This window comes from Lathyrus oleraceus, chromosome 7, assembly GCF_024323335.1.
Source record: "Lathyrus oleraceus cultivar Zhongwan6 chromosome 7, CAAS_Psat_ZW6_1.0, whole genome shotgun sequence".
Lineage (NCBI taxonomy): Eukaryota > Viridiplantae > Streptophyta > Magnoliopsida > Fabales > Fabaceae > Lathyrus > Lathyrus oleraceus.
Genome location: NC_066585.1, coordinates 262761233 through 262788504, shown reverse-complemented (window position 1 = coordinate 262788504; position 27272 = coordinate 262761233). Strand labels below are relative to the sequence as shown.

Sequence of the window (27272 nt, the reverse complement as noted above, 5' to 3'; positions counted from 1 at the left end):
ATAACATCAGCTGTGTTGTGGAGAGAGTACAATCCATGGTTGACCTCCACGTTGTCTCTTACATCACTTGAGGACAAGCAATGAGATAAGTTTGGGGTTGTGATCGGTCACCATTTACACTTAGTTTTTATCATCTATCCAGCATTGAATCTTCAAGAATCGGTAACATTTTTCTCTTTATTTTAGTGATTTCTTAAGTTTATTTCATTTTATAAATTTCCGCTTGTTTTATGTTGCATTAGTAGTTCTTCTCTTTTTGTCACATTTTATGTGTTTCTGTGTAGTACTGTTTCGTTTCCAAATCAAATAACAAGTCCGAAAAGTGCGTACTGGAAGAATGGAGGTCAAAGACATCATGCAAAGCGAAAAATGACAAAAACAGGGGGGCTGACACGGGTGCCTGTGTCACCTGACACGACCCGTGTCAGCATGTGCAGAAAAGAACCAATGGAAACCCAGAAAACAGGGGGATGACACGGGTGCCCGTGTCAGTAAAGGTTGAAAGTTGGACTTACAGTGAAGCCAACACGGGCAGCCGTGTCACCTGACACGGCCCGTGTTGGCCATTTCGCCCCATTTGCTGATTTTTCATTTTTTAACTCCTTTGTACGTCCGAAGGGAAGTTTGGGCATTTCGCAATGTTTTTAGTTGTTTGGAAGCTATTTAGTCTGAATTTTTGCAGAGAGAAAAGAGACAGAAAGAAGAAGCGAGCTTGCAAAATGTTTAGAGGAAAAGAGATCTTCAAGATCGGAAGAGATTGAAGATCAACCTTCATCAACAATAAATTGTAATGTCTCTCATTTGTAATTTACTGTCTCTGAATATTATGAGAAGCTAAACTCCCCAATGCTAAGGGGTGTCCCTGAATTGCTACTGTATGAATACTTTGTCTATGTTGTTATAATCATCGATGTTTTCTTAATTCAAATTATTATATAAGATTCTTAATGCTTTATTTTATCGGACAAATGAAATTCTGATCTCTGGTTAAGGTTTAGGTCGGAAAAACCGCCTTATCGCTTGTTGTATAATAAAACTCGCGTTTAATCACTTAGGAATGAGGATCAAACTGTAGTCACCGTTAATTCTTGATAAATTACATATTTCATAACAGTAGTTTGAATAACTAAGGAATTAGGATTGAAATTGACTGTTAATGGTTTTCGGCTTAGGAATTAGAGAAAACAACTCTTGAGAAACGGTTTTGAATTATTACAACATAGATGTTATAATGGAAGAAGTTTATTACAAAGCAATTCATACATCTGACCCTAGCATGCTTTCTCATATCGGTTAAACAGTTTTTATACGCTTAATATTTTTATTTCCCGTTGTTATTATTTTTGAAAACACTCATCAAATCCCATATGATCTTTTGTTCAATTGAATTATTATAAATATTAGTACTTACTATGCAGTCCTCGAGATCGATACTCGGGATAACTCCCTTTTTACCGATCACCCGTCATTGTTCTAACGTAAGGTCGAGTGAACAATATTAGTTCTATTTCAATTCACTTATTTTTCTGCACAAGAATATGTTAATAATGTCATATTAATTTAACACCATTTTTATTCTATCACTTTATAACCTTATAAAATACGAAAACCTTTACCTTAGAACCCCACTCCTATGAAATCTAAGTCATTCATGTTATATCTTTTTCACTCTTACACCTAACATATTTAATTGTTCTAGTTTTATTTTAATAATGTCAAACCCTTATCATGCCTTAACATCCAAAGAGGAACCAGTCCAAGACCAAACTGAACATAGGATTTACCTAAACCAAACACAAAACTACCACCCATTTGGCCTAAACCACACACAAGAGTTTAACCAATTTTATCATCGTTCTTTTTCCAAGGCTACAAACAAAGTGAACCATTTAATCCTTTCATAAAATTCCACCCAAACGATCTTATTTAAGTTATTAATTGAATAAGATACCTTTTTATTATTAGCAGAAATAAATATCTTTATTTGATCATGAGGAAATGATATAGGTTAATAATATTGTGAAAGAAAAATGGATTCAGGAATATGATGAAGGAAGAAGTTAGGGTCATATGACAACGAACCTTGTTAAGTCCATTAATTCACAAATTCAAGGAACACAAAATCTTCCAATCACAGTGTTGGTTCATGTAACTTATTTTAGATTGGGTGAAATATTCTCAAGAAGAGGGAGATTGAGTAGACGCAAACATATGATCTCGTTACAAATACTTAGAATATCTAAAAAAAGACATATCAAAAAACAACTTCTAAAGGACAACATACACCAAACTCACCAATTTGATCAATATCACAAGTGATTCTCATTGGAAGAATTTATCATCCACTAGGGGGGAGTTTGCATGTAACTTTATGGTTAACATGAATAATAAGTTGTGTGATTGCGAAAAATATTAGACATATTATGTCCATTGTTCATATTCCATAACATTGTGATCATATTGTAACTATAATTACTACATGTTTGTGCCAAATGATATCAAATTGAGTTGGATTATAACATAACAATAAAAAATAAAGGTGAAATATTTATAACATTTAAGAGATTTAATCTACTTGTTAAGAAACAAAGTAAATTTCGGCTAAAGAGATTGAGGATAAATGGTAGAGATGGACACATCTCTATAGAATATGCACAATTATGTGATAATTAATTAATAAAGCATGAAGTCATTGCACCATATACATCACATTGTAATGACCTAGCAAAAAGAAATAATAGAAGCAAACATAATACGGATAGAAGTATGCTAAAATATAGGAAAATGCTCCATATCCTCTAGGGTGAGGTTGTTCAAACAAAAATACACATCATAAATAAAATTACAACCAATAAGCGTATGAACAAGACATCATATGAGTATGTACAAGTTAAAAACTCAATGTTGGTAATTTCAATATTTTTTGATCACTATTATTATTACAAGTGTCATACCCTCAAATTTATCCTACCTACATATAATTCTAAATACATGAGCATGCATCCTACATACATCATATCATATGCATTTACACCCACAATCATCCACAAATTCAAGGCATGAGGTTCATCTATGAAGCTTCAAGACCTTTGATCATGTTGAGGTGTGCTCAAGCCACCTTAACCATAATCTTCATCCTCAAGCATCCTTGAACCTTAAAGGACCACTCAATTCATATCACTCAATCTCCAAAACCCTAATTAGATGGTGAGTCCCCATTGAAGACATGTGAAGATTCATCTGGTCACCCAAGGACCTCAACCCTAGTTCTTGATCCTCAGTGGCTTGTGCAAGTCATAATTCACCTTGAGCCTTGACCATACAATTGAGGACCCCTAAAATCCAAAGTTTGTTTATGCCATAACCCTTTTAATCATCTCAATACATCCCATGCACCTCAAGACCCTAATTTGTCTGGCTTTAGTTCTTGATGAAACTTATGGCCCAAGAAACCCTAGTTTGTGCATATTTTGATTCTATGTCTTGCCTCATTTGATCATCCCATCATACAATACTTCATTAACTTTCATTTCAATTCATTTGCAACCATTTTCTTATCAAACAAACATACATTTCACCATGGGACAATTCCTTTTCTTTTGGTCTTGATTCATCATTTCCAATGCTTTGGTTCATCCATGGACTTGACTTAAAATTATCCCACAAAGCTCCAAGCCTCATTTTCCATCATGATATGATCATATTAGCTCCAAAAATCCATCATCATGCCTTAGAAATATAGAAATCACAAAATGGCATTTCTAGGTCATTTTGGTTGGTCACATTTTGGAAAGAAGGATTCGGCGATGCAACAAATCGTTAATTCACTAGCCCTTGCATGTGGTTTTGTATCCCTAGTCAACCAGTGTAAGCATGAAAACTGCGTTAGGTCTAACATATATACTAATGGTCAGTATTCCCTATGTATCCAAAATAAGGTTAAAAGATTATCTCACATAAAAAGCATTATAAACAAGAAGCAATTGAATAGAATTATAGATCAAAGTATTCACGCAAAGTCAAATCAACATGTGTACCAGCAACATTGAAATAGGTTCATCAAACACAACCTAACCTAGAGAGATTTAGCTACTCATGTAACACCCCTTTTTCTACCCAAAAATACTTAACATATAATCAGAGTAAATAAGCACGCATATAAACAAAAGGGCGTCACATCGACGTTTTCAAAAACTAAAAGCTTTCAAAAACCAACATCATTCATCATTAACATACAATACACCTAGTCATTTAAAATAACACATTTCACTCATCATGAATATTCAAGAATATTCGTTCGCAGCGGAAAAGAATGAATACTCATGCATTTCATAAAATGATCCATGTCCCAAACCATGATCATCTCTCAATAATCTCTTCAAGATAAAGTAAAACAAGTAATAACATAATACTTATCCAAATAGGATACGAGTTCAATACTACTAATCTACCCAGTGTTACATGACCAGAGCATTGACTCATTACCTAGTCTTCAAACTAAAATACGGAAGCTCTCCGGCTAAATCTCGAATGAGCTACCTTCCACTTACTTCAGCGATACTACTCCTGAGTATCTGCACGATACCCATGTAAAGGTAACATTCAAACAGAAAGGGTGAGAATTCAAATCGTTATGAAGAAGTATAATCAAGCACAATGATTAAATCAACAATTAAAGGAATTCATCACACTTCGTATAACCATGTAAATAATATTCATCAACATTTATTTCACATGTTTCAAACGTCCATCAAACTCAAGGAGTACAATATTAAAATCCAATATTATATTCTCAAATATACACATAACTACAATTATCACGTAATCACATATGTTGTCAAGTTATGTATCCAAACATCACCAAATTCAATGACCATATCTCATACACACATCACAATCACAATAATGCACACACTCAATTATCACATAACTCTAATGTGACTCAATGCATGACATGTGACTCTATGCATGTGGTACCATAATGTGAACCCAACGTTTCAACGCTTTCCGATTCAATATCTAGAATCCAAGCCACCACGTCTATTTCCAATTAAGGATCAACGTCCGCTACGCCTATTTCCAATTAAGGATCAACGCCTATTTCCAACGCCTATTTCCAATTAAGGATCAACGTCTGCTACGCCTATTTCCAATTAAGGATCAACGTCTATTTACCACGCCTATTTCCAATTAAGGATCAACGTCTGCTACGCCTATTTCCAATTAAGGATCAACGTCTAATACCATGAGAACCCACAGTTTCACCGCTTCCACCATGAAGCTGACCATGCCATGAATGAATGTACAAATACCAACACATATGCAATTAAGATCATCTCTACCATCTTAATATTCAACATATCGCCATAATTCAACTCTATGAATTATCCACCAATGGTACATATACACATTCATAACAAATACATCATTCACATAATATGCAATTAAGATCATCTCTACCATCTTAACATTCATAACAAATACAACATTCACATAATATGCAATTAAGATCATCTCTACCATCTTTACATTCATAACAAATACACCATTCACATAATATGCAATTAAGATCATCTCTACCATCTTAACATTCATAACAAATACACCATTCACATAATATGCAATTAAGATCATCTCTACCATCTTAACATTCATAACAAATACACCATTCACATAATATGCAATTAAGATCATCTCTAGCATCTTAACATTCATAACAAATACACCATTCACATAATATGCAATTAAGATCATCTCTATCATCTTAACATTCATAACAAATACAGCATTCACATAATATGCAATTAAGATCATCTCTACCATCTTAACCTTCATAACAAATACACCATTTACATAATATGCAATTAAGATCATCTCTACCATCTTAACATTCATAACAAATACACCATTCACATAATATCTATTATAGTCACCTTTCTAATGCTTTAAACCCCAACCCAAAATAATTCACGAGTTGAAAGTTATGAATAAAACCGTGCACGAAGGCGTTACTAAAAAGTTGTTGTTTTCTAAATTTTCCAACATAATTTTCGTCTTCTTCAACCCCAAAAACGTCCATGAAATAATTTCCAAAATTATTTTATTCCTGAAACAAAGTTATAGCCTTCTGTTTCAGCTATCCAACGCTTCAAACGACACTCTATTTGGACGTACAGATCAAAAGTTATGACCAAAACGATTTCAACAATAAAACATAAAAAAAAGCCGCGATTGTGACGGACAGCATGCAGAATTTTCTGCGTTTTTCATCGTTGGAGGACTTCCGGACCTCCGATTTCAATTCCGTAAAAAGCCAAACGTTCAGAAAATTATGACTCATACAATACTCTAAGTATATAACATTAATTTACAGTTTAACACAATCAATCACCACAATCAAGCATACTCATCAAAATCGAACAATTCCAAACAACTATACAAAATTAGGGATTTTAACCTAAACATACATCTACCCATTGACCCAATCATACTAACCCATAATAATAAGGATTCCCCCCTTACCTCTTCGATTTTCTGGAAACCCTAGCTCCTCCTTATTTTTCCTTTTCTCTTTCTCTATTGTCTTCAATGATCAAATGAACTATAATTCTCACTCTCCTCACCTCTTACTATTTATATTAGTATTCTATTTGGGCTTAAAGAGTGGTACTTCTAATTTAATTAATAGGCCCAATAAGACCTAATATTTAAATATCTCTATTTAGATCAAATAAATTAACTAACACCATATATCCACCAAGTTAATTAATTCAATTATTCTTGATATCTCCTATCAACTAAATAATTAATTAACACACCAAATTAATTAACATAATCGATTATTATACTACCGAACAACCCATTAATTAATTAACACTTCACATAAATAAAATAAAATCTAGTAATAATAGTATAATAAATAAATACTAAAAATTGGGTTGTTACAACTCTCCCCCACTTAAAAGATTTTCGTCCTCGAAAATTCACCTCAAACGAACAACTCCGGATACGATTCTCTCATCTTATCCTCGAGTTCCCAAGTAATATTGCCATTGGTGACTCCACCCCATATCACTTTCACCAAAGCAATTTCCTTACCACGAAGCTTCTTCACTTCTCGATCTTCTCTAATCTCGTCAAGAATGCCACACGTAAGCTTCAACATACCAAGCTTAACGCACGAAGACGTCGCTTCACAACCAGTCTTCCTTAGCACCAACCTCAGGAAAATAATCGTCTTCTCGGAACAGTTGATATACACCCGATTAAATTCTAACCAATTCATACCCAAAATCACATCAAGTTACTCTAAAGGAAGACAAACTAAATCAATTCCAAAATCCCTACCAAAGATACTCAACGGACAATTCAGACACACATAGGAAGTAGAAACAGAACCCATAGCAGGTGTATCAATAACCATACTTCTACGCATATCAGATAATATAAGATTCAATCTCTAAGCACAATCCAAAGAAATGAAAGAATGTGTTGCACCGGTATCAATAATGGCAGTCAAAGGTGTACCATTAATAAAGCACGTACCTTGGATTAGCCTATCATCGGTAGTGGCCTCCGCACCAGACAATGCAAACACCTTTCCCTTCGATTGCTCCTTCTTCGGCTTATCACATTGGGTACTAATGTGACCTTTCTCACCACAATTGTAACAAGTCACGCTCGAACCAACTCCACAATTGTTTGCTTTGTGACCACTCTTGCCACACTTGAAACACGTCGCAGGATCCTTACTACAATCGATAGCACGATGACCTTCAACGCCACAGTTGAAACACTTAAGTGGAGTAGAAGATCCTCCCCCACTTGGCTTCTTGCCAAAACCAGATTGTTTCCTCTTGTCATCATACGGTTTCCCACGATCCTAGTCTTTCCCCTTTAAACTCTTGTAGAAAGAAGCATTTTCCCTACTATCCTCATCATAAATCCGACTCTTGTTAACCAACTCCGCAAAACGAGTAATCTGTTGGTAACCAATGGCCTTCTTGATATCATGTCTCAAGCCATTCACAAACTTCAAACATTTAGATCTCTCAGCATTCGCAGTATTGTAATGAGGACAATACTTGATAAGCTCTTGAAATCTAGCAGCATATTCAGCAACAGTACCATTTCCTTGCTTCAATTCAAGGAACTCCACCTCTTTCTTCCCACGAAAATCTTCTGGAAAATAGTTCTCCAAGAGGACATCACGGAAAAGAGCCCAAGTAACCTCAATGTCGTCTTCTTCAAACCTCTGAAGAGTGTTATTCCACCAATCTTCAGCTTCCTTCTCAAGCATATGAGTACCAAACTGCACTTTCTAAGCATCAGTTCATGACTCTGAAGATCTTCTCAATTGCCTTCAGCCAAGCTTGAGCTTTATCAGGTTTATGCCCACCCTCAAAGACAGGAGGATTGTTCCGCTGGAATCTCCCCAAAGCACGGAACTCATCATCATCTCCATTTCGGTTACCAGCATTCGCTTGAGGGATCTGACCCATGGATTCAGCCAACATCCTCAGCGCCTCAGCAATGGCATCATCATTCTGCCTGCAACCATCGTCCTGAACAGCCCGAACCATCAGACAAACAGTATCGATCGTGTCAGATACACAAATCAAATACAACGGGATGGGAAACCCTAACGACTATTGACCAACTGATCGACCATGCTCTGATACCACTAATGTAACACCCCTTTTTCTACCCCAAAATACTTAACATATAATCAGAGTAAATAAGCACGCATATAAACAAAAGGGCGTCACATCGACGTTTTCAAAAACTAAAAGCTTTCAAAAACCAACATCATTCATCATCAACATACAATACACCTGGTCATTTAAAATAACACATTTCACTCATCATGAATATTCAAGAATATGCGTTCGCAGCGGAAAAGAATGAATACTCATGCATTTCATAAAATGATCCATGTCCCATACCATGATCATCTCTCAATAATCTCTTCAAGATAAAGTAAAACAAGTAATAACATAATACTTATCCAAATAGGATACGAGTTCAATACTACTAATCTACCCAGTGTTACATGACCAGAGCATTGACTAATTACCTAGTCTTCAAACTAAAATACGGAAGCTCTCCGGCTAAATCTCGAATGAGCTACCTTCAACTTACTTCAGCGATACTACTCCTGAGTATCTGCACGATACCCATGTAAAGGTAACATTTAAATAGAAAGGGTGAGAATTCAAATCATTATGAAGAAGTATAATCAAGCACAATGATTAAATCAACAATTAAAGGAATTCATCACACTTCGTATAACCATGTAAATAATATTCATCAACATTTATTTCACATGTTTCAAACGTCCATCAAACTCAAGGAGTACAATATTAAAATCCAATATTATATTCTCAAATATACACATAACTACAATTATCACATAATCACATATGTTGTCAAGTTATGTATCCAAACATCACCAAATTCAATGACCATATCTCATACACACATCACAATCACAATAATGCACACACTCAATTATCACATAACTCTAATGTGACTCAATGCATGACATGTGACTCTATGCATGTGGTACCATAATGTGAACCCAACGTTTCACCGCTTTCCGATTCAATATCTAGAATCCAAGCCACCACGTTTATTTCCAATTAAGGATCAACGTCTGCTACGCCTATTTCCAATTAAGGATCAACGTCTATTTACCACGCCTATTTCCAATTAAGGATCAACGTCTGCTACGCCTATTTCCAATTAAGGATCAACGTCTATTTACCACGCCTAATTAAGGATCAACGTCTGCTACACCTATTTCCAATTAAGGATCAACGTCTAATACCATGTGAACCCACAGTTTCACCGCTTCCACCATGAAGCCGACCATGCCATGAATGAATGTACAAATACCAACACATATGCAATTAAGATCATCTCTACCATCTTAACATTCAATATATCGCCATAATTCAACTCTATGAATCATCCACCAATGGTACATATACACATTCATAACAAATACACCATTCACATAATATGCAATTAAGATCATCTCTACCATCTTAACATTTATAACAAATACACCATTCACATAATATGTGTTGCGGTGGAAATAGGATATCAAACTATTAATTAGCTTGAATCACAATTCTTAATTCACAACCGCTCTTTGATTTATCCGAAGGAAAAGGTCAAAAGAGGAAAAACCTATTCTTGCATCGTAAGCACAATGCGGGGAGATACCTAGGTAAGGGGTTGGTTAAGCTTAGGGAAGGTACTAGCACCCTAAACTTCTGTAGTACTCTACAGGAACCTTTTGTTTATTGTATGTCTTTTTATTTTTATTATCTGTTTGGAATATGTACTGAGCTAAAGGATAAAGTGACCTAAAAGAGACCTAAGGGTTAGTCCTAAGTTTACTCGGCAAGACGTCGCATCTTGTGCCTACATATCCTGACGGGAATGGAATCAGAGTAATTGTAGTTCCCCTTGAAAGAGAGGCTAGAAACTTCTTGACTGTGGTCAAGGTTTCGATGGGGCATAAGCATTTCTTAAGGAAACGCTTACGTGGAGCGTTGAAACTCCTATTTCTACGTTGAGGCGTTGAATTGAAATTAGGGCTAAAATTAGGGATTCCACGGCGGGAAACCCTAAGGCAGAGTACGGCGACTCTTTGACCTAATGCTAGGGTAAAGGGCGTTTTCGTCCACGGCGGGATGCCTAGGCTATTGAGGTTTTGGAAACGGTCAAGGGTTTGAAAAGGGTCAAAATTTAGGGTTATTGACTCGGCGGTCACACTGCTAAACCTAATTCCTTCGGAGGGCAAGACGGTAAAAACATGCAAGCAACAGAATTATTACATGGCAGGCATAAAAAATATGAAAATAAAACAAACAGTAAAGGAAAGCATCGCGACCACTCGTGTAAATTACAAATCCCCAAAAATGTGAAATAAAATAAACCGCGACCATGGCCTCGCATAAATTACATCCATGGAACAAAAACGAACAAATGAAATAGTAATGATAAACTGAAACAAACAAATTAACGGGGGTTAGACGAAAATGAAACGGCTAAGTCAAAACTGAATTTTTGAGATTTTTCTTTGTTGAAAAGAAAAGTTATTATATATTTTTTTATATTTTTGATAAGGAAGGGTTATTTTAAAACTAATGCCTTTTTTCTAAAAAAAATTATTTTAATTTGAAAGGTTTTTTTTTTATTAAGAAAAGAACTTATTTTTAACTTTTGTGGTAAATAAATAAAAACAAATTAATCTAAATATTAAAAAAAACTGTGCTATTATTATCCTTTTTTAAACGGTGGAGAATGATAAATACAAATTATAAATTATGTACCTATCTTTTAAAACAAATTAATTATAGACTACGAATAAAAACAAATTAATCTAAATAACAAAAACAAGCTTGATTATAAATTATGTACCTAACTTTTTTTTAACAAAGGAAATTTGGTACGTAAAAGTTATATATAAAAAAAATCTTACTTAATAGCAATTATTAACATTACAAATTTTATTAATTAGAAGTTATTAGAAAACTTTTCAATTTACTATGTTAATAATTAGAAGTTATTAGAAAACTTAGTTAGAAGTTATTAGAAAACTTTTTATTTAAAACAATTACTAATACCAATTTACCAAAACCCAACAGACAAGATAAACGTGAAAAGAGAAAAGTCATTTGGCTTTGTGCTTGCTGCTAGGGTTTGTCAATCCTTTCTCTTTCTCTCCTTATACCGGCGGCGGCCATTGTTGCATGCTCCATGTTTCCTTCTTCTATCCTACACATCTTCTTCTTAAACATGAAATGCACACATCAGAGCAAAACGATTTACGGTGATAAAATCCTACCTGTACGCGTTTGTTATTGACGGAGTTTGTAGAGGTTCGTTAGCCGATGATGTTTTGCGACTTAGGCGTTGCTGGATGACGGTAATGGGTCCCGGTGGTAGTGGCAATCAGAAGGATCCACGGCCGCCACAAGTTCCCGACGTTGATCCGTTACGACGAGGCTTCGGTTCTGGCTTCTCCTTCTTGTTCCAGGATTTCGGATCCCTCTTAATATTTATATCCCCCTCGAATCCACTGTGGGCTTTGATTTTTCATGATCTCCGCTGAAGTTGTTGCTAGATTTGTTGAGGTATTTTCGGAACAGCTTATTAATGAGTTTTTGACTGAACGGCTTTGTTATATTGTTGTTGTGCTTTTGGATCCGGATTTTACGTTTATTGATTTTATTTCGGATTTGCTGGCTGATATTGTTTTGGATTGTTGAACAGATCCAGTGGATTTGAAAACTTGTTAATTAAACCGGTTCGATGGACTGGCTTTTTGAACTGTTTTTCTAAACTGGTTTCTGAATTGGTTTTGTTTGAACTATTTCAGCTTGTTGGACTTTTTGTTGGAATTGTGTTTTTTCCATAGGATGATTGGAGTTAAGGTCCCATTTGGGGCAAACCGTCCTCCTGAGAAAAATCACTTCTCAAACCGGCTTTTCAAATAAGCTCTTTTCTGTATAATCTCTTTTTGGCCAAGCAATCTCAAAATGCAGTTTTCCTCTCAAACCGGCTTTTCAAATAAGCTCTTTTTTGTATAATCTCTTTTTGGCCAAGCAATCTCAAAATGCAGTTTTCCTCTTCCTCTTTCGGTGCCTTTCGATAAGAACAAACATCTGCCCTGTTCTGGCCGAGGTCGCGAACCGGACATCCGATGATGATATCTCTGAGGGTGTCAAATTAACCGATTCAATTTCCTTGTTTTGCTCATTTTGCAGGTTTGAAGATATGTCGGAAAAGTCGGAGAATCGGAGCGAATAAACATCGGACAGTATAGTAACTTAAGAATTTTATGATTCCTTTTGTAGAAAATGTACTTATTATTTTTGTAATTTTATGTATTATTATTTTTGTGTAAAGAATTAATAAAAATTCCTTATTTTTGTGGAAAATTATTATTATGATTATGCAAAACAAAATGAAAACCACTGCATATGCTGTTTGTTTAATATTGGAAATAGAATTAAAATAAAACTATGAAATAAAGTTATATATATATTTTTTTAAATGAAGTTATCTAAAATGAAATGAAAACTTAAAACGGGATTAGTTATTTTAAAATGAAATAAAACTTAAAATGAGATGATCTATTTTTTAAAAATGAAGTTATCTAAAATGAAATGAAAACTTAAAACGGGATTAGTTATTTTAAAATGAAATAAAACTTAAAATGAGATGATCTATTTTTTTAAAATGAAATGAAACATAAAATAGAATTAAATAAAATTAATTTAAAATAAAATGACGGTACAATGCAATATGGTTATCCGACTAACTTCGCTTCCGACACCATTTCCGATTAAAATCTCCCAACCAGATCAAACAAACCAAAGTTCCTGATTACAACTCAAAATTCAAACTTGACGGCCGGCTGTAAACAAATGACCGGTTTGCCCTTCATAAGCTAAAGAGCGCACCACGCGATATTTCCTGCAAAAATCAACCAACTACAAGAACTTGTTAGTAATTAGTTAAATGCAAAAATGCAACAGAACGCGAGATGGTTCGACTAATCTTAGGGAAAAATTTGGGGTGTTACAGTTGCCCCTATTTAAATAACTTCGCCGAATGATTTGAGCGACGTAGGCTCGAGAAATCATGGTGAAAGGGATTTAGATATAGATAACCGTAAATTTTGCCCTTAGATGCGGCGATATGCACTGCTAGGGACAAAACGGAATAGAATAATCCTGACCATGCTATGATGCGGATGATGGAATGATAAATGCAATGATACAGACGATACGACGACACAGGGGACAGACGCAATGAACGAACCACACTGGGGAATATGACGCACCGGGGAAACAGCGTGACACGGGGAATTCTAAAGATGATGGTCAACTGGTGCGAGCACGACCAACCGTCACTTTTAGAAAGGGAATAGTAAAACGGGATCCTCAATGGAGATGGCACCGATGGAACAGCCTCCACTGGGGAATATCTGAGAGTAAATGATCAACAGGTTCAGGTGTGACCGGCTGATAGTCTAGGGTAAAAAAGTAGGATCGACACGACTGTAGGATCGATTAACAAGATGTTGGGGCATTGAGCAAAGCATAACCTCCGAGCTTCTGGAAACTCTCCCTCGTGACAGGATCAAACGGAATTTTTAGGAATCCGTAGGAAATATACGGGGTAAAACCGGCTGTATGCCAAAATAAATGGACTTTAATGGGAAATGCCCTAATAAGCTTTCTCGAGAGAGAACTGCCACTTATCGTTGGAAGGGACTTATATGCCAAACTAAATAAGCTTTCCAATAAAGAGGTTGTTGCTTATCTGTGGATAATAGATGAAAAATTGATTGATTGATGAGCTCCGCTGGAGGGAATTGTCACTCATCTGATAAATAAACCTCTTCATATCTAAGGTCGGCGCCCGGAATACGATTCAGATTCTTCTTTTACTAAAGGATAAAATGGTCCACGGCGGGAGGCCCAAGAATGAGTACGGCGACTCAACATTTTGAAGTTTAGGAAAAGATATGTCCACAGCGGGACACCCAAGCATGAGTGCGGCGACTCACCTTCTCAAGGTTTAGGAAAGGATATGTCCACGGCGGGATGCTCAAGAATGAGTGCGGCGACCCAACGTCTTAAGGTTTGATGTAGGTGATACGCTCCTCGGCTGGGAACTGTCGCTTGTCTGCAAAGGATTGTAAATGATTTCCTTGAAAGATAGTGCAAAATAAATGCACGTCCAGGTAGGTTCAGTGACCGACGGGACCGAAGTTCGATCTGGAACTGGGCTAGAAAGACTCCATTGGGGAAATAACCTCAAATGGGGATTATCTTATCCTAACACGGAAAGATAGCTGAAATAACCATCGTCCACGAGGGTTGAACTCTGTGGCGATTAGCTGGAAATAAATAGTATTTTATGCTTAGGCTGACGATCTACTTGGAGAGAGCGGACTAACCTAGTTACTCGGAGGTAACGACAAAGGATGACGATGAATAGCAAACATGCTAATGCGCATGCCAAAGTGTATACTACTGTGTATGTAAATGTGTATGAAAACGTCATGCAATGAGTATGCAATGCTTAGGCTCATGCGTATGCTGACAAAACCGACGAGCGGAGCACCTGAGATGAAATAAGCATTTCGATGGGAATACCCGAGGACCTCTGCAATAGTACCCCTCTCAGGGGATAAGAAGAGCTGATGGGAGAACCGAATTTGGCTTCAAAGTATAACTTCCCTGGGGAGAGAATATCGTGACTTTCATATGGGGATATGATACGGCTTTACTGGAGAGTATGATATAACGACTTCCACTGGGGATCTTTGACCTATGCATGAGCATACGATGTCAGGACTACCCGTGGGGGATAGCTGTCATGAACCATAGTCAGCCAAAGAATTCCTAGGATCAGAGACTTCCGGGGATAAAATAAATATCCGCTTCGTGGGGACGATGTGGAATTAGGAAACTTCATGGAGACAACGTAGCAACTTCCTAAGAATAGTACCTCGACTTCTGGGGAGAATCCAACAGACATTCCTGGGGGAAGTATTTCCTGAGGCAAGTAAGGCAATTCCGCTGAGGACCAGATGATCCCATTGAGGATGGGTCTCCCAGAATAGATATCACTTGGAGGATATCGGGGATATCTCTGCAGTCTTGAGAGTCACTGGGGTGAAGTGGTGTCAACTTAAAATCTCGCTGGGGCCTGTCTCTGGGAATATGATGGTAATGATCAAATGCTTATGCAACACCGAGACTTACCGGGGAGCGAAGAGATCCTCCACAGATTACCATGAGTCAAAGTAACTTTCGTTTCCAAATGTATTTCCGAGAAAATTATTTTGGTTTTGAAAACACTTTTCACGTTCAAATTTTATTAACAAAAGCAAATTGCATAACAAAATAAAACGGAGATACTGTGAACAAGGAAATTGAATAGCAAAAGGTAAATTTTATTGAAGAATGGTAACTTGCTAAAGGCATAGCTCCATGGAAAATTACAATTTTAAATTGGCAATATGGGAAAGGTTACATTGAATCCAACGACCTACTATCCCTAATGACTAAGACTACCCAAAACCTTGCTCATGAAGAGAGTGATTGGATTTGAAGTGGACTTCTGTAAATGTATCTGCGATGTTCGGTGTCATCCGATGCAGTGAAATGCCATGTCCCTAACTTTTGCCTGGACTGCCCTTTCGGGTTTTCAATCCACCGGGACGCTCATTTTTGCCTAAGCCGCCCTTTCGGGTTTTCAACTTAGCGAGCCATAGTATTATTTTTTCCTTTAGGCATAATATTTTCGGACTGCATCGGAGTTCACAGGATGTGCGAGCTCTTCTCCATCCATTGTTGTAAGAATTAGCGATCCTCCGGAGAAGACTGTCTTAACAACAAATGGACCGTCGTAATTGGGCATCCACTTCCCGCGCATGTCCTTGTGAACTGGCAAGATCTTCTTGAGTACAAGTTCTCCTTGTTGAAACTCACGGATTCGGACTTTCTTGTCGAAGGCTCTCTTCATCCGTTTCTGGTATAGCTGACCATGGCACATAGCCGTCAAACGCTTCTCGTCGATGAGGTTTAGCTGGTCAAATCTGTCTTGAACCCACTCGGCTTCATCTAGCTTGGCTTCCCTCAATACCCTTAAGGAAGGTAGCTCAACTTCAATGGGGAGGACGGCGTCTGTTCCATATACCAATGAGAAAGGGGTTGCCCCCGTTGAAGTTCGGACTGTAGTTCTGTATCCATGCAAAGCGAATGGTAACATCTCATGCCAATCCTTGTAAGTCTTAACCATCTTTTGTAGGATCTTTTTGATGTTCTTGTTCGCAGCTTCAACAACTCCATTCATCTTAGGACGGTAAGGAGATGAATTATGGTGCGCAATCTTGAAGTTGTCACACAACTCTTTCATAGTCTTGTTATTCAGATTGGTACCATTGTCAGTTATGATTCGGCTCGGAATTCCATAGCGGCAGATAATCTCCCTCTTGATGAAGCGAGCAACCACCTGTTTGGTCACATTGGCGTAGGAAGCAGCTTCTACCCACTTGGTGAAATAGTCAATAGCAACTAGGATGAACCGGTGACCATTGGAAGCTTTTGGCTCAATTGCCCCAATCATGTCAATGCCCCATATGGAGAAAGGCCATGGTGAAGTCAGAACGTTCAACGGTGCAGGAGGAACATGCATTTTGTCAGCGTAGATCTGGCACTTGGGACACTTCCGGGCGTATTGGATACAGTCAGACTCCATCGTTAACCAGTAATATCCAGCTCTTAACATCTTTTTAGACATCGCATAACCATTGGCATGAGTCCCGAAGGTTCCCTCATGAATCTCCTGAAGTAACATGTCTGCTTCATGCTTGTCAACACATCTGAGCAAAACCATGTCGTAACTTCTTTTGTATAACACACCATTGCTGATGAAGAAACGGGATGCCAGTCTTCTCAATGTCTTCTTGTCAAGACAGGAAGCACCCTCGGGATACTCCTGTTTGAGCACATAATTCTTAATATCATGAAACCAGGGCTTTTCATCCACCTCATTTTCTTCGACCACCTGACAGTACGCGGGCTCGGTCCTGCGTTCAATTCGAATGAGAGGTGCTTCATTGACCAATTTGACCTTCCACATGGATGCTAACATGGCTAAAGCATCAGCCACATGATTCTCAGATCTCGGAACATGTTCGAACTTGATCTCGTCAAAATAGTTAATCAACTCGATGATGTAGGCTCTATAAGGGATTAAATTCTCGTGCTTCGTCTCCCATTTACCCTTTACTTGATAAATAACCAAGGCTGAATCTCCACTTACCTTGAGAAGTTTGATTCAGAGGTCGATAGCTGCTTCAAGGCCAAGAATGCATGCTTCATACTCTGCGACATTGTTTGTACATTCAAAGTCTAACCTTGCTGTAAAAGGGGTGAACCCACCTTTCGGATTCATCAGAACTGTGCCTATACCATACCCACTGTAATTTGAAGAACCATCAAACATCATCCTCCACCAGAGACCCGGTTCCGGACCTTCCTCAGGACCTGGCTCTTCACAATCTCTCTTTATCAATAGGATGTCTTCATCAGGAAAGTCGAACTTGAGAGGCTCATAATCTTCTACGGGCTGATCTGCCAGATAATCTGATAAAATACTTCCTTTGATAGCTTTCTGCGGTACGTACTGGATGTCATATTCCGATAGCAACATGTGCCAACGGGCAAGCCTCCCCGTCTGAGCCGGCTTTTCGAAAATGTACTTTATTGGATCCATCTTCGAAATCAATAATGTGGTATGACAAATCATGTACTGCCGGAGACGTCTAGCAGCCCATGCTAGCGCACAACAAGTCTTCTCCAAGAGTGAATATCTGTTTTCACAATCAGTGAACTTCTTGCTTAGATAGTATATGGCATGTTCCTTCCTTCCAGTCTCATCATGTTGCCCAAGTACGCAACCCATAGACTTCTCAAGAACGGTAAGGTACATGAACAATGGTCTTCCAGGAATAGGAGGGATTAAGATAGGAGGCTCTTGCAAATAATCCTTGATCTTTTCAAACGCCCGCTGACAATCAGGATTCCAATCAATAGTCTGGCCTTTGCATAGCAACTTGAAGATCGGTTCACAAGTAGCAGTCAAATTAGAGATAAACCTGGAAATATAGTTTAAACGCCCCAGAAAACATCTGACTTGTGTTTCAGTCTGCGGAGCTGGCATGTCTCGAATGGCTCGGACTTTATCAGGGTCTACTTCAATTCCTCGCTGACTGACAATAAAACCAAGTAGTTTTCTAGATCGAATACCAAAGGTACACTTAGCGGGATTCAGCTTCAACTGGTACTTTCTGAGTCGTTCAAATAACTTTATCAAATGATCCAAATGGTCCTCTTTGTTTCGAGATTTGGCGATCATATCATCCACATAAACTTCAATTTCTTTGTGCATCATGTCATGGAAGAGGGCAGTCATGGCCCGCTGATAGGTTGCCCCTGCGTTATTCAAACCGAAAGGCATAACTTTGTAGCAGAAGGTCCCCCAAGGGGTAATAAATGTAGTCTTTTCTCGGTCGGCTGGATCCATCTTGATCTGATTATAACCGGAGAAACCATCCATAAATGAGAAAACTGCAAAACTAGCTGTATTATCGACAAGAGTATCAATATGAGGCAATGGGAAATCGTCTTTTGGACTAGCTTTGTTCAGATCCCTGTAGTCTACGCACATTCTGACCTTACCGTCCTTTTTAGGCACTGGAACAATGTTGGCAACCCAATCAGGATACTTTGCAACTGCAAGGAAACCCGCATCCAACTGTTTCTTAACCTCATCTCGAATCTTCAAAGCCATGTCAGGTCTCGTTCTTCGAAGTTTCTGTTTGACAGGAGGACATTCTGGCTTAAGCGGTAGTTTGTGAACTACAATATCTGTGTCTAAACCTGGCATATCTTGATACGACCATGCGAACACATCAATGTATTCCTTCAAAAGCTTTATCAACCCCTGCTTGATCTCAACCCCAAGCATTGTACCAACCTTGACCTCTTTCTTGTCCTCGTCTGTGCCAAGATTAACCAAATCTACCTGCTCCTTATCTGGTTGAAGTTCCGTGTACTCGTACTCGACCAACTTTGTCAGTTCAGTGGGTACTTCAGAATCTTCCTCACCCTCATCTTCAGCTTGATAAATGGGTGAATCCCAATCAGGAGAGACAATATCGTCATTGGATTCAACAAGGTTTGTAATGTCACTGCATGTTGAAAGGCTTATTTTATTAAATGTTTAATGAAAATGAGAGAAGTGAAAATGTATTTTAGTTTGTTTTTGAAAAGATTGCCAATTTCATTTTTAAAGGTGAAAAAAAAAACCAGTGGAACAACTTGGAACAGAACAAAATGCATTTATTAATAATTGTTTGAAATGAAAGGTGGCCCTACAACGCGATCCAATAGCCTGGGGCAGAGCTAATGGATTTGAAAACACAAATGAAAAATTAAATTACTTTGACACTGGAAAAATAACAGGAATCTCTATAGCCTCCCAGTTGCTCAATGTTGCACTACTCTTGAACACCAGGTTGCTTAAATCGTCATCTTCATCACCATCGCTGACGGCATTAACTTGAAAACCTCCGCTGATAAACACTTCTTGGTAAATCTTCGGACGCCCTTCGACATTTGTAGAAGCTTTATCATGAGTTGGTCTGTAACCCAACCCGTGGCGATCAGTTTTGGTCTTGACGTTGATTATCTCTCCCCAACCTTCAAGAATGCCCCTGTCAATTGTTGATCTGGTACTCTTTAAGGATGAAAAAGATGGATTACTCTGGCCTTCCACAGTCTCTTCGACCTCCACTAACACAGCATTGGCGATCTCAAGTGCTTGGAAAGAAGTTTCCAACGCGTCTTCATCGGCCTCAATATAATGGAACGAAGATAAATTACTGACCATTAAATCCTCCTCACCGTGAATAATCACCAGCTTATCATCAACTACAAACTTCATCTTTTGGTGCAAGGTAGAAGTCACAGCCCCAACAACATGGATCCAAGGTCTTCCAAGTAGACAGCTGTAATTGGGATTGATATCCATGACTTGGAAAGTGATATTGAAAACATGCGGACCAATCAGAATTGGAAGTTCCACTTCTCCAATCACAGCTCTACGAGAACCATCAAACGCCTTGACAATCAAAGAAGTAGGCTTCACCATAGTTTCTTTGTAAGCCAACTTACTAAGAACTCTCTTGGGTAGGACGTTCAAAGATGATCCGGTATCCACAAGCACCCTGGCTAAATTATCCTCTTGACACTTCGCTGATATGTGCAAAGCACGGTTGTGATTCGGGCCCTCTTTCGGTAGCTCTTCATTGCTGAAGCTAAGAGTATTACATGCGGTAATATTGGCGATCACACTATCAAACTGACCGGTAGTAATATCTTGAGCGACATGAGCTTGCGTCAATACTTTCTGCAAAGCAGCCCTATGAGCGGGTGAATTCAATAACAGAGATAGGATAGAGATCTTTGAAGGGGTCTGATGAAGCTGATCAACGACTTTGTAATCACTCTTCCTGATGATCCTTAAGAATTCAGCATCTGCATCATTAGTAACAACCTCTTTATTTTTATCTCTGGCAGGCACAGCAGTGTTAGCAGTTGTCTCTCTAGGTGGAGCCTCATCAAAACGGGGAGTGTACACGCGACCACTGCGAGTCATCCTGCTTGCCCCAGCTATGTTAGTCACACTTTCACCATCAACCTTCACTTCTTCTCTTGGAATGACCTTCCCAGATTCTTTGTCAATCGCGGTTACACCATACTTCCAAGGTACTGCTTTGGGATCACTGAATGGAAATGGACTCGATTTTTGGATAATCAACGGTTTAGGCTGGTCCACTGTTGGAGTAACGGAAGTCGGTATACTGAACACTGGCATGACAGAATTTGGTGCTGGCAAATTAAACACTGGTATCCTACCCCTTGATTCTGGCAAGTTGAAGGTAGGCTCAATTGCGGCTACTTCTTTCACCTGGTTAACTACTTGCAAAAAACCATCATCAATCAATCTCTGAACGTCTTTCCGAACCATAACACAACCCTTATCACATCCATTACAGCTCGTACAACCGATATGGGAAACAGATACTAGGCCTACTTTAAACAGCTTTGAATGGAATGCCTTGAGCGGAGTCTTAATCTGAGCTACATCAAGGATAGAATTCTCTTCAGACGAAGCATCAATGGCATTAACAGCCCCATGGTCAGGCAAAGGGTTACTTTTGACATTGGGCGGCGGATCGTTGAATGACAGAATCTTCTTTTCCATCAGATCCCTCACAAGGTTTTTCAAAGCATAACAGTTCTCCAAGTCGTGACCTGGCGCACCCTCATGAAATAAACAATGAGCGGCGGCGTTGTAGTTGGCTGGCAAAGGATTCGGAGGCGGTCCCAAAGCTCGAGTAGTGACCAAACCGCGTTGCACTAAGTAAGGATACAACTCGGTGAACGTCATCGGAATCGGTGGACAAGTCTTGTATAGTCTCCTTGGAGCATTCTGGCGAGGTGCCTGGTTCCTCGGTTGTTGACTCGCCTGAGCGTTGGATGCTTGTTGATAATTCGGAGGAGGATAAACCGGAGGCGGATAACCAGGAACCTGTTGCATGGGATGATAAACGGGCGCTTGTGGAGCTTGTTGGTTAAAAGATGGTGCAACAGCAGCCACGTACGGCGGTGGCGCGTACTGGACTGGGTAACCCTGTGATTGGGCATATTGTGGCGGATATTGATACTGCCTATTCCTTCTCCTATCTGAAGACACAGCATGAGTCTCTCCCTCCTTCTTTCTCTGAGGATTGACGGAAGTATTCTTAGCTTGGTCCTTCGAACTCATACTGCTAGAACCACTGGACATCTTTCCACTCTTAATAGCTAATTCAACCTTTACTCCAACAGCAACAATATCAGCGAAATTCGTGGTTACACTACCCACCATCCTTTCATAGAACTCAGGACGAACGGTGTCAACAAACCAGTCAGCTAATTCTTTATCAGTCAATGGAGGTTCAACCTGGGAAGCAATTTCCCTCCATCGCTGGGCGTATTCCTTAAAGGTCTCAGAACTTTTCTGCGTCATACTCAAAAGTTGTCTCCTGTCAGGAGCCAAGTCCATGTTGTACTTATAGTGCTTAATGAAAGCGTCAGACAAATCTTGAAAAGACTTGATGCGAGATTGGTCCAAGGTTAAATACCACTTCGACGAGGCACCTTTCAGACTGTCTTGAAAACAGTGGATCATCAACTTGTCATTTTCCACATGGGCAGCCATCCTACGGTAGTACATTATCAAATGGCTTTTCGGACATGTAGTCCCTTCATAGCAGTCAAAGTTCGGAGTCTTGAACTTTGGCGGAATAACTAAATCGGAAACCAAACAGATGTCTCTAGCAGCAGCACCAAAGATCTGGTCTCCTTCCATCTTTCTTAATCTTTTATCAATAGTAACAACCTCCTCGCGGAGCCTATCACGCGGCTGGTAACCTTCATCATTATCATCCAGAATTTCATAAACAGGCTCATTAAGATAAGGCTGCACCCGAGTATGGACATTAGCTTGTGTGAAGGTAGGGACCACCTTTGGAGGCTCGGGAACCAAAGGCACAGTCTGTTGAACGTTCTGTATAACCGGCATGGCTTGTTGAACTGAAGTAACAACAGGCGGATGTATGAAACTCTGCGAAAGACCATAAGGAAACGGGTTCTCAACTGAAACAACCGGCGGATCTACGGCAGCGATAGTGTTGATCTCAGAAACCACAGTAGGCTGAGTATCCATCTTTGCATTGATAACCTGAAGTAGTTCCATAATTGTTCCTACATTCCCTCGAAGGTCTGCTAGCTCGTTGTTAACGCGATCCATCTCTTGAGCGTGCTCTTCCATCCTTCTTCGAGCTTGAGCTCTAGTGTTGTATCGATTCAGGGTGACGAAACTGTACGCGAGAGAACCGAGTATGAGACAACCGGGAGACACATGAAATGCAAAATGTGATGCAAAATGCGAATGAAAGATTTCATGGAATTCAAGCCTTTACGAACATCTCGGAATACCACTGGGATCTTTATTTATTAATTTGAAAATGGATTACAAATAAATATTCTTAAAAAATCTTAACAAGAAAAAAAAAAGCTAAATAAAAGCTACGAAAGCCCTAAGGAAGCGTAGTCCACGACTTCAACGAGTAGGCGGAGAGTCGGAGGAAAATAAATCCTCGTAGATTCTTCTCTTTTTGTAAGAAAGCACTTCTTCATTCTTCGCCTGCAGCTGCTTTTGTAGCTCTTCATTCTCACTGACGATAACCTGATATTTATTTTTCCACGTTTCTGCCTCATGTTGTGCTCTCTTCAAAGCGATTTCCAACTTTTCGGCTTCGGACATGAATACTAAAACAGGTTCTTTTCTCGGAGGTAAAGGATCTTGGCGAGGATAAGGCATCTTCAGCTTGATGGCTCTTTCCCGGACCCAACGAAGATAGGGTTCCATAGACACACAATTCGGCTTTCCCAAACTTTCTTTTCCTTTCTTGTGCAAATGACGCCAAGCGGATACAATCTGATCTTGAAGTTCTTTGTCACCCTTAAAGAAGATTTTCTCCACATGAACACTTTTAGGCGGTTCTTTCAAGGGATACCCTAACTGTCGGCGAGCTAGGACTGGATTGTAGCTGATTCCTCCATTAAAACCGAGTAAAGGTACGTTGGCAAAGTCTCCACAGCTGTCGATAATTAGTATTCCATCATACACACGATTATACCAAACGATGTCCGAGTGTGTCAGCGCCATGACCCTTGGTGACCAAAATCCCTTGTCAAGACTCAAAAAAGACTTGGGCAAGTGCGAAATAAACCACTTGTATAATAAAGGCACGCAACAGGTGATCATTCCTCCACCATGAAAATTCCGGAGATGTATGGAATGATAAGTGTTACCCAATAACGTTGGTACGGGATTGTTCTTCATGAATATTTTGATGGCGTTAATGTCAACGAATCCTTCAAAACTTGGGAAGAGTAGCATTCCATAAATAAGCAAAGCAAGGATTGTTTCAAAGGTAGGCATGCTTAAATTATCGGCATAATATTGGGCTTTCTTGATTAAGAAATGCGTAGGTAACCCTACAGTTCCGCCTTTGGTGATCATGTTGCCTTTGATGTCGGACACCTTTAAGCATATGGCTTTAGCAATGTCTTCCTCTTTAGGGTCCTTCTCTAAGAAAGGGAACGGAGACTTATCCACAATAGGTAACCCCACCAACTGAGAGTACTCTTCTAAGGTAGGTAATAGCTGATAATCTGGGAACGTGAAACAATGGTAATCCGGATCATAGAACTGTAGTAACGTAGAAAGAAGTCCATCCTTCACTTGGATTCTTAATAAGGATAATAGCCTTCCGTACTTGTCCTTGAACCCCTCTTGATCTTCAACCAAAGCTCCTAGCTTCCTTAGGTCATCCAACTTAAAATTCTTAAAAGAGTATTTCAAGGTGTTTCTCTTATTGTAATCCATGGTAGCCTGCGATGTTCATAAATAAAGTTTGAATTCCATGAGATGTAATGCAATGCGATGTTTTATGGATGTAATGCACATAAACACACAAAGTCCTAGGTTAAAGGTATATAAGCGGAAGTCAAGGTCTACCCATCCCACAAAGGTATGTACTATAGGGTTAATTGTACCTGCGGAACAAGGGTTCTAAATCGGTGCCCAAAGTCATCAGTCCATCTTTCGGATATTATCAATTTCCCAATTGACTCGGTGGTTAATAATATTCTCAAGAGAACCTCTTTTGAGTGTGGTATCTCGTAGCAACTATTTTGGGATTACTCCCTCATAGTCCCCGCACTACGTCCTATATAAGGCCAAAGTGGTGTTAAGGTAACTACGGTCCCCAGTGTCATAGGCTCCCATCGAAGATAGTAAGTGTCTTCACGATTACTCGTTCAACAAAACTACCTTTTAAAAGGGCCTCAACTGAGCGGTGATTCTCAAGTCGGCTTGGTCGGGATTCAACTCCCTATAAGCTTCGTTGAATCTATCACCTCCTATAATAAGTTCACTCAAATCCGGGTGTAGGACTTATCTCACAACAAAGATACCCCCCATAATACACAATAATATATACAGACAATTAATAGTATAAAATATCATACAATACACAAAATAGGGGCAACCCTTAATTATGTTGGTCCCCAGTGGAGTCGCCATTTTCTGTTGCGGTGGAAATAGGATATCAAACTATTAATTAGCTTGAATCACAATTCTTAATTCACAACCGCTCTTTGATTTATCCGAAGGAAAAGGTCAAAAGAGGAAAAACCTATTCTTGCATCGTAAGCACAATGCGGGGAGATACCTAGGTAAGGGGTTGGTTAAGCTTAGGGAAGGTACTAGCACCCTAAACTTCTGTAGTACTCTACAGGAACCTTTTGTTTATTGTATGTCTTTTTATTTTTATTATCTGTTTGGAATATGTACTGAGCTAAAGGATAAAGTGACCTAAAAGAGACCTAAGGGTTAGTCCTAAGTTTACTCGGCAAGACGTCGCATCTTGTGCCTACATATCCTGACGGGAATGGAATCAGAGTAATTGTAGTTCCCCTTGAAAGAGAGGCTAGAAACTTCTTGACTGTGGTCAAGGTTTCGATGGGGCATAAGCATTTCTTAAGGAAACGCTTACGTGGAGCGTTGAAACTCCTATTTCTACGTTGAGGCGTTGAATTGAAATTAGGGCTAAAATTAGGGATTCCACGGCGGGAAACCCTAAGGCAGAGTACGGCGACTCTTTGACCTAATGCTAGGGTAAAGGGCGTTTTCGTCCACGGCGGGACGCCTAGGCTATTGAGGTTTTGGAAACGGTCAAGGGTTTGAAAAGGGTCAAAATTTAGGGTTATTGACTCGGCGGTCACACTGCTAAACCTAATTCCTTCGGAGGGCAAGACGGTAAAAACATGCAAGCAACAGAATTATTACATGGCAGGCATAAAAAATATGAAAATAAAACAAACAGTAAAGGAAAGCATCGCGACCACTCGCGTAAATTACAAATCCCCAAAAATGTGAAATAAAATAAACCGCGACCATGGCCTCGCATAAATTACATCCATGGAACAAAAACGAACAAATGAAATAGTAATGATAAACTGAAACAAACAAATTAACGGGGGTTAGACGAAAATGAAACGGCTAAGTCAAAACTGAATTTTTGAGATTTTTCTTTGTTGAAAAGAAAAGTTATTATATATTTTTTTATATTTTTGATAAGGAAGGGTTATTTTAAAACTAATGCCTTTTTTCTAAAAAAAATTATTTTAATTTGAAAGGTTTTTTTTTATTAAGAAAAGAACTTATTTTTAACTTTTGTGGTAAATAAATAAAAACAAATTAATCTAAATATTAAAAAAAACTGTGCTATTATTATCCTTTTTTAAACGGTGGAGAATGATAAATACAAATTATAAATTATGTACCTATCTTTTAAAACAAATTAATTATAGACTATGAATAAAAACAAATTAATCTAAATAACAAAAACAAGCTTGATTATAAATTATGTACCTAACTTTTTTTTAACAAAGGAAATTTGGTACGTAAAAGTTATATATAAAAAAAATCTTACTTAATAGCAATTATTAACATTACAAATTTTATTAATTAGAAGTTATTAGAAAACTTTT

The 27272-nt window shown here is 38.6% G+C and overlaps 2 protein-coding genes across 2 annotated transcripts; both read right to left on the bottom strand.

The window, feature by feature from the left end:
- Window positions 1–17877: 17877 nt before the first annotated feature.
- On the bottom strand, window positions 17878–23481 carry LOC127103341 (uncharacterized). The gene is made up of 3 exons (XM_051040606.1): window positions 20045–23481; window positions 19276–19792; window positions 17878–18315 (listed from the first exon to the last, which is right to left on the bottom strand). Exons 1-3 carry the CDS (start codon window positions 23479–23481, stop codon window positions 17878–17880), a joined length of 4392 nt encoding a protein of 1463 aa, XP_050896563.1.
- Window positions 23482–23772: 291 nt separating this feature from the next.
- LOC127103340 (uncharacterized) lies at window positions 23773–25104 on the bottom strand. The gene has a single exon (XM_051040605.1). The coding sequence runs from the start codon at window positions 25102–25104 to the stop codon at window positions 23773–23775; it is 1332 nt and encodes a 443-aa protein (XP_050896562.1).
- Window positions 25105–27272: the final 2168 nt, after the last annotated feature.

What these genes read in the sequence shown, in the direction of transcription:
- LOC127103341 (XM_051040606.1), bottom strand. Translation starts at nt 23,481, where the DNA reads ATGGAAGAGCACGCTCAAGAGATGGATCGCGTTAACAACGAGCTAGCA. An exon ending in GTTATTTTTCCAGTGTCAAA is followed by an intron (nt 19,793 to 20,044) that starts GTAATTTAATTT and finishes TTCAACATGCAG; the next exon opens with TGACATTACAAACCTTGTTG. An exon ending in TGCCTAAAAAGGACGGTAAG is followed by an intron (nt 18,316 to 19,275) that starts GTCAGAATGTGC and finishes TTGATTTCGAAG; the next exon opens with ATGGATCCAATAAAGTACAT.
- LOC127103340 (XM_051040605.1), bottom strand. Translation starts at nt 25,104, where the DNA reads ATGGATTACAATAAGAGAAACACCTTGAAATACTCTTTTAAGAATTTT.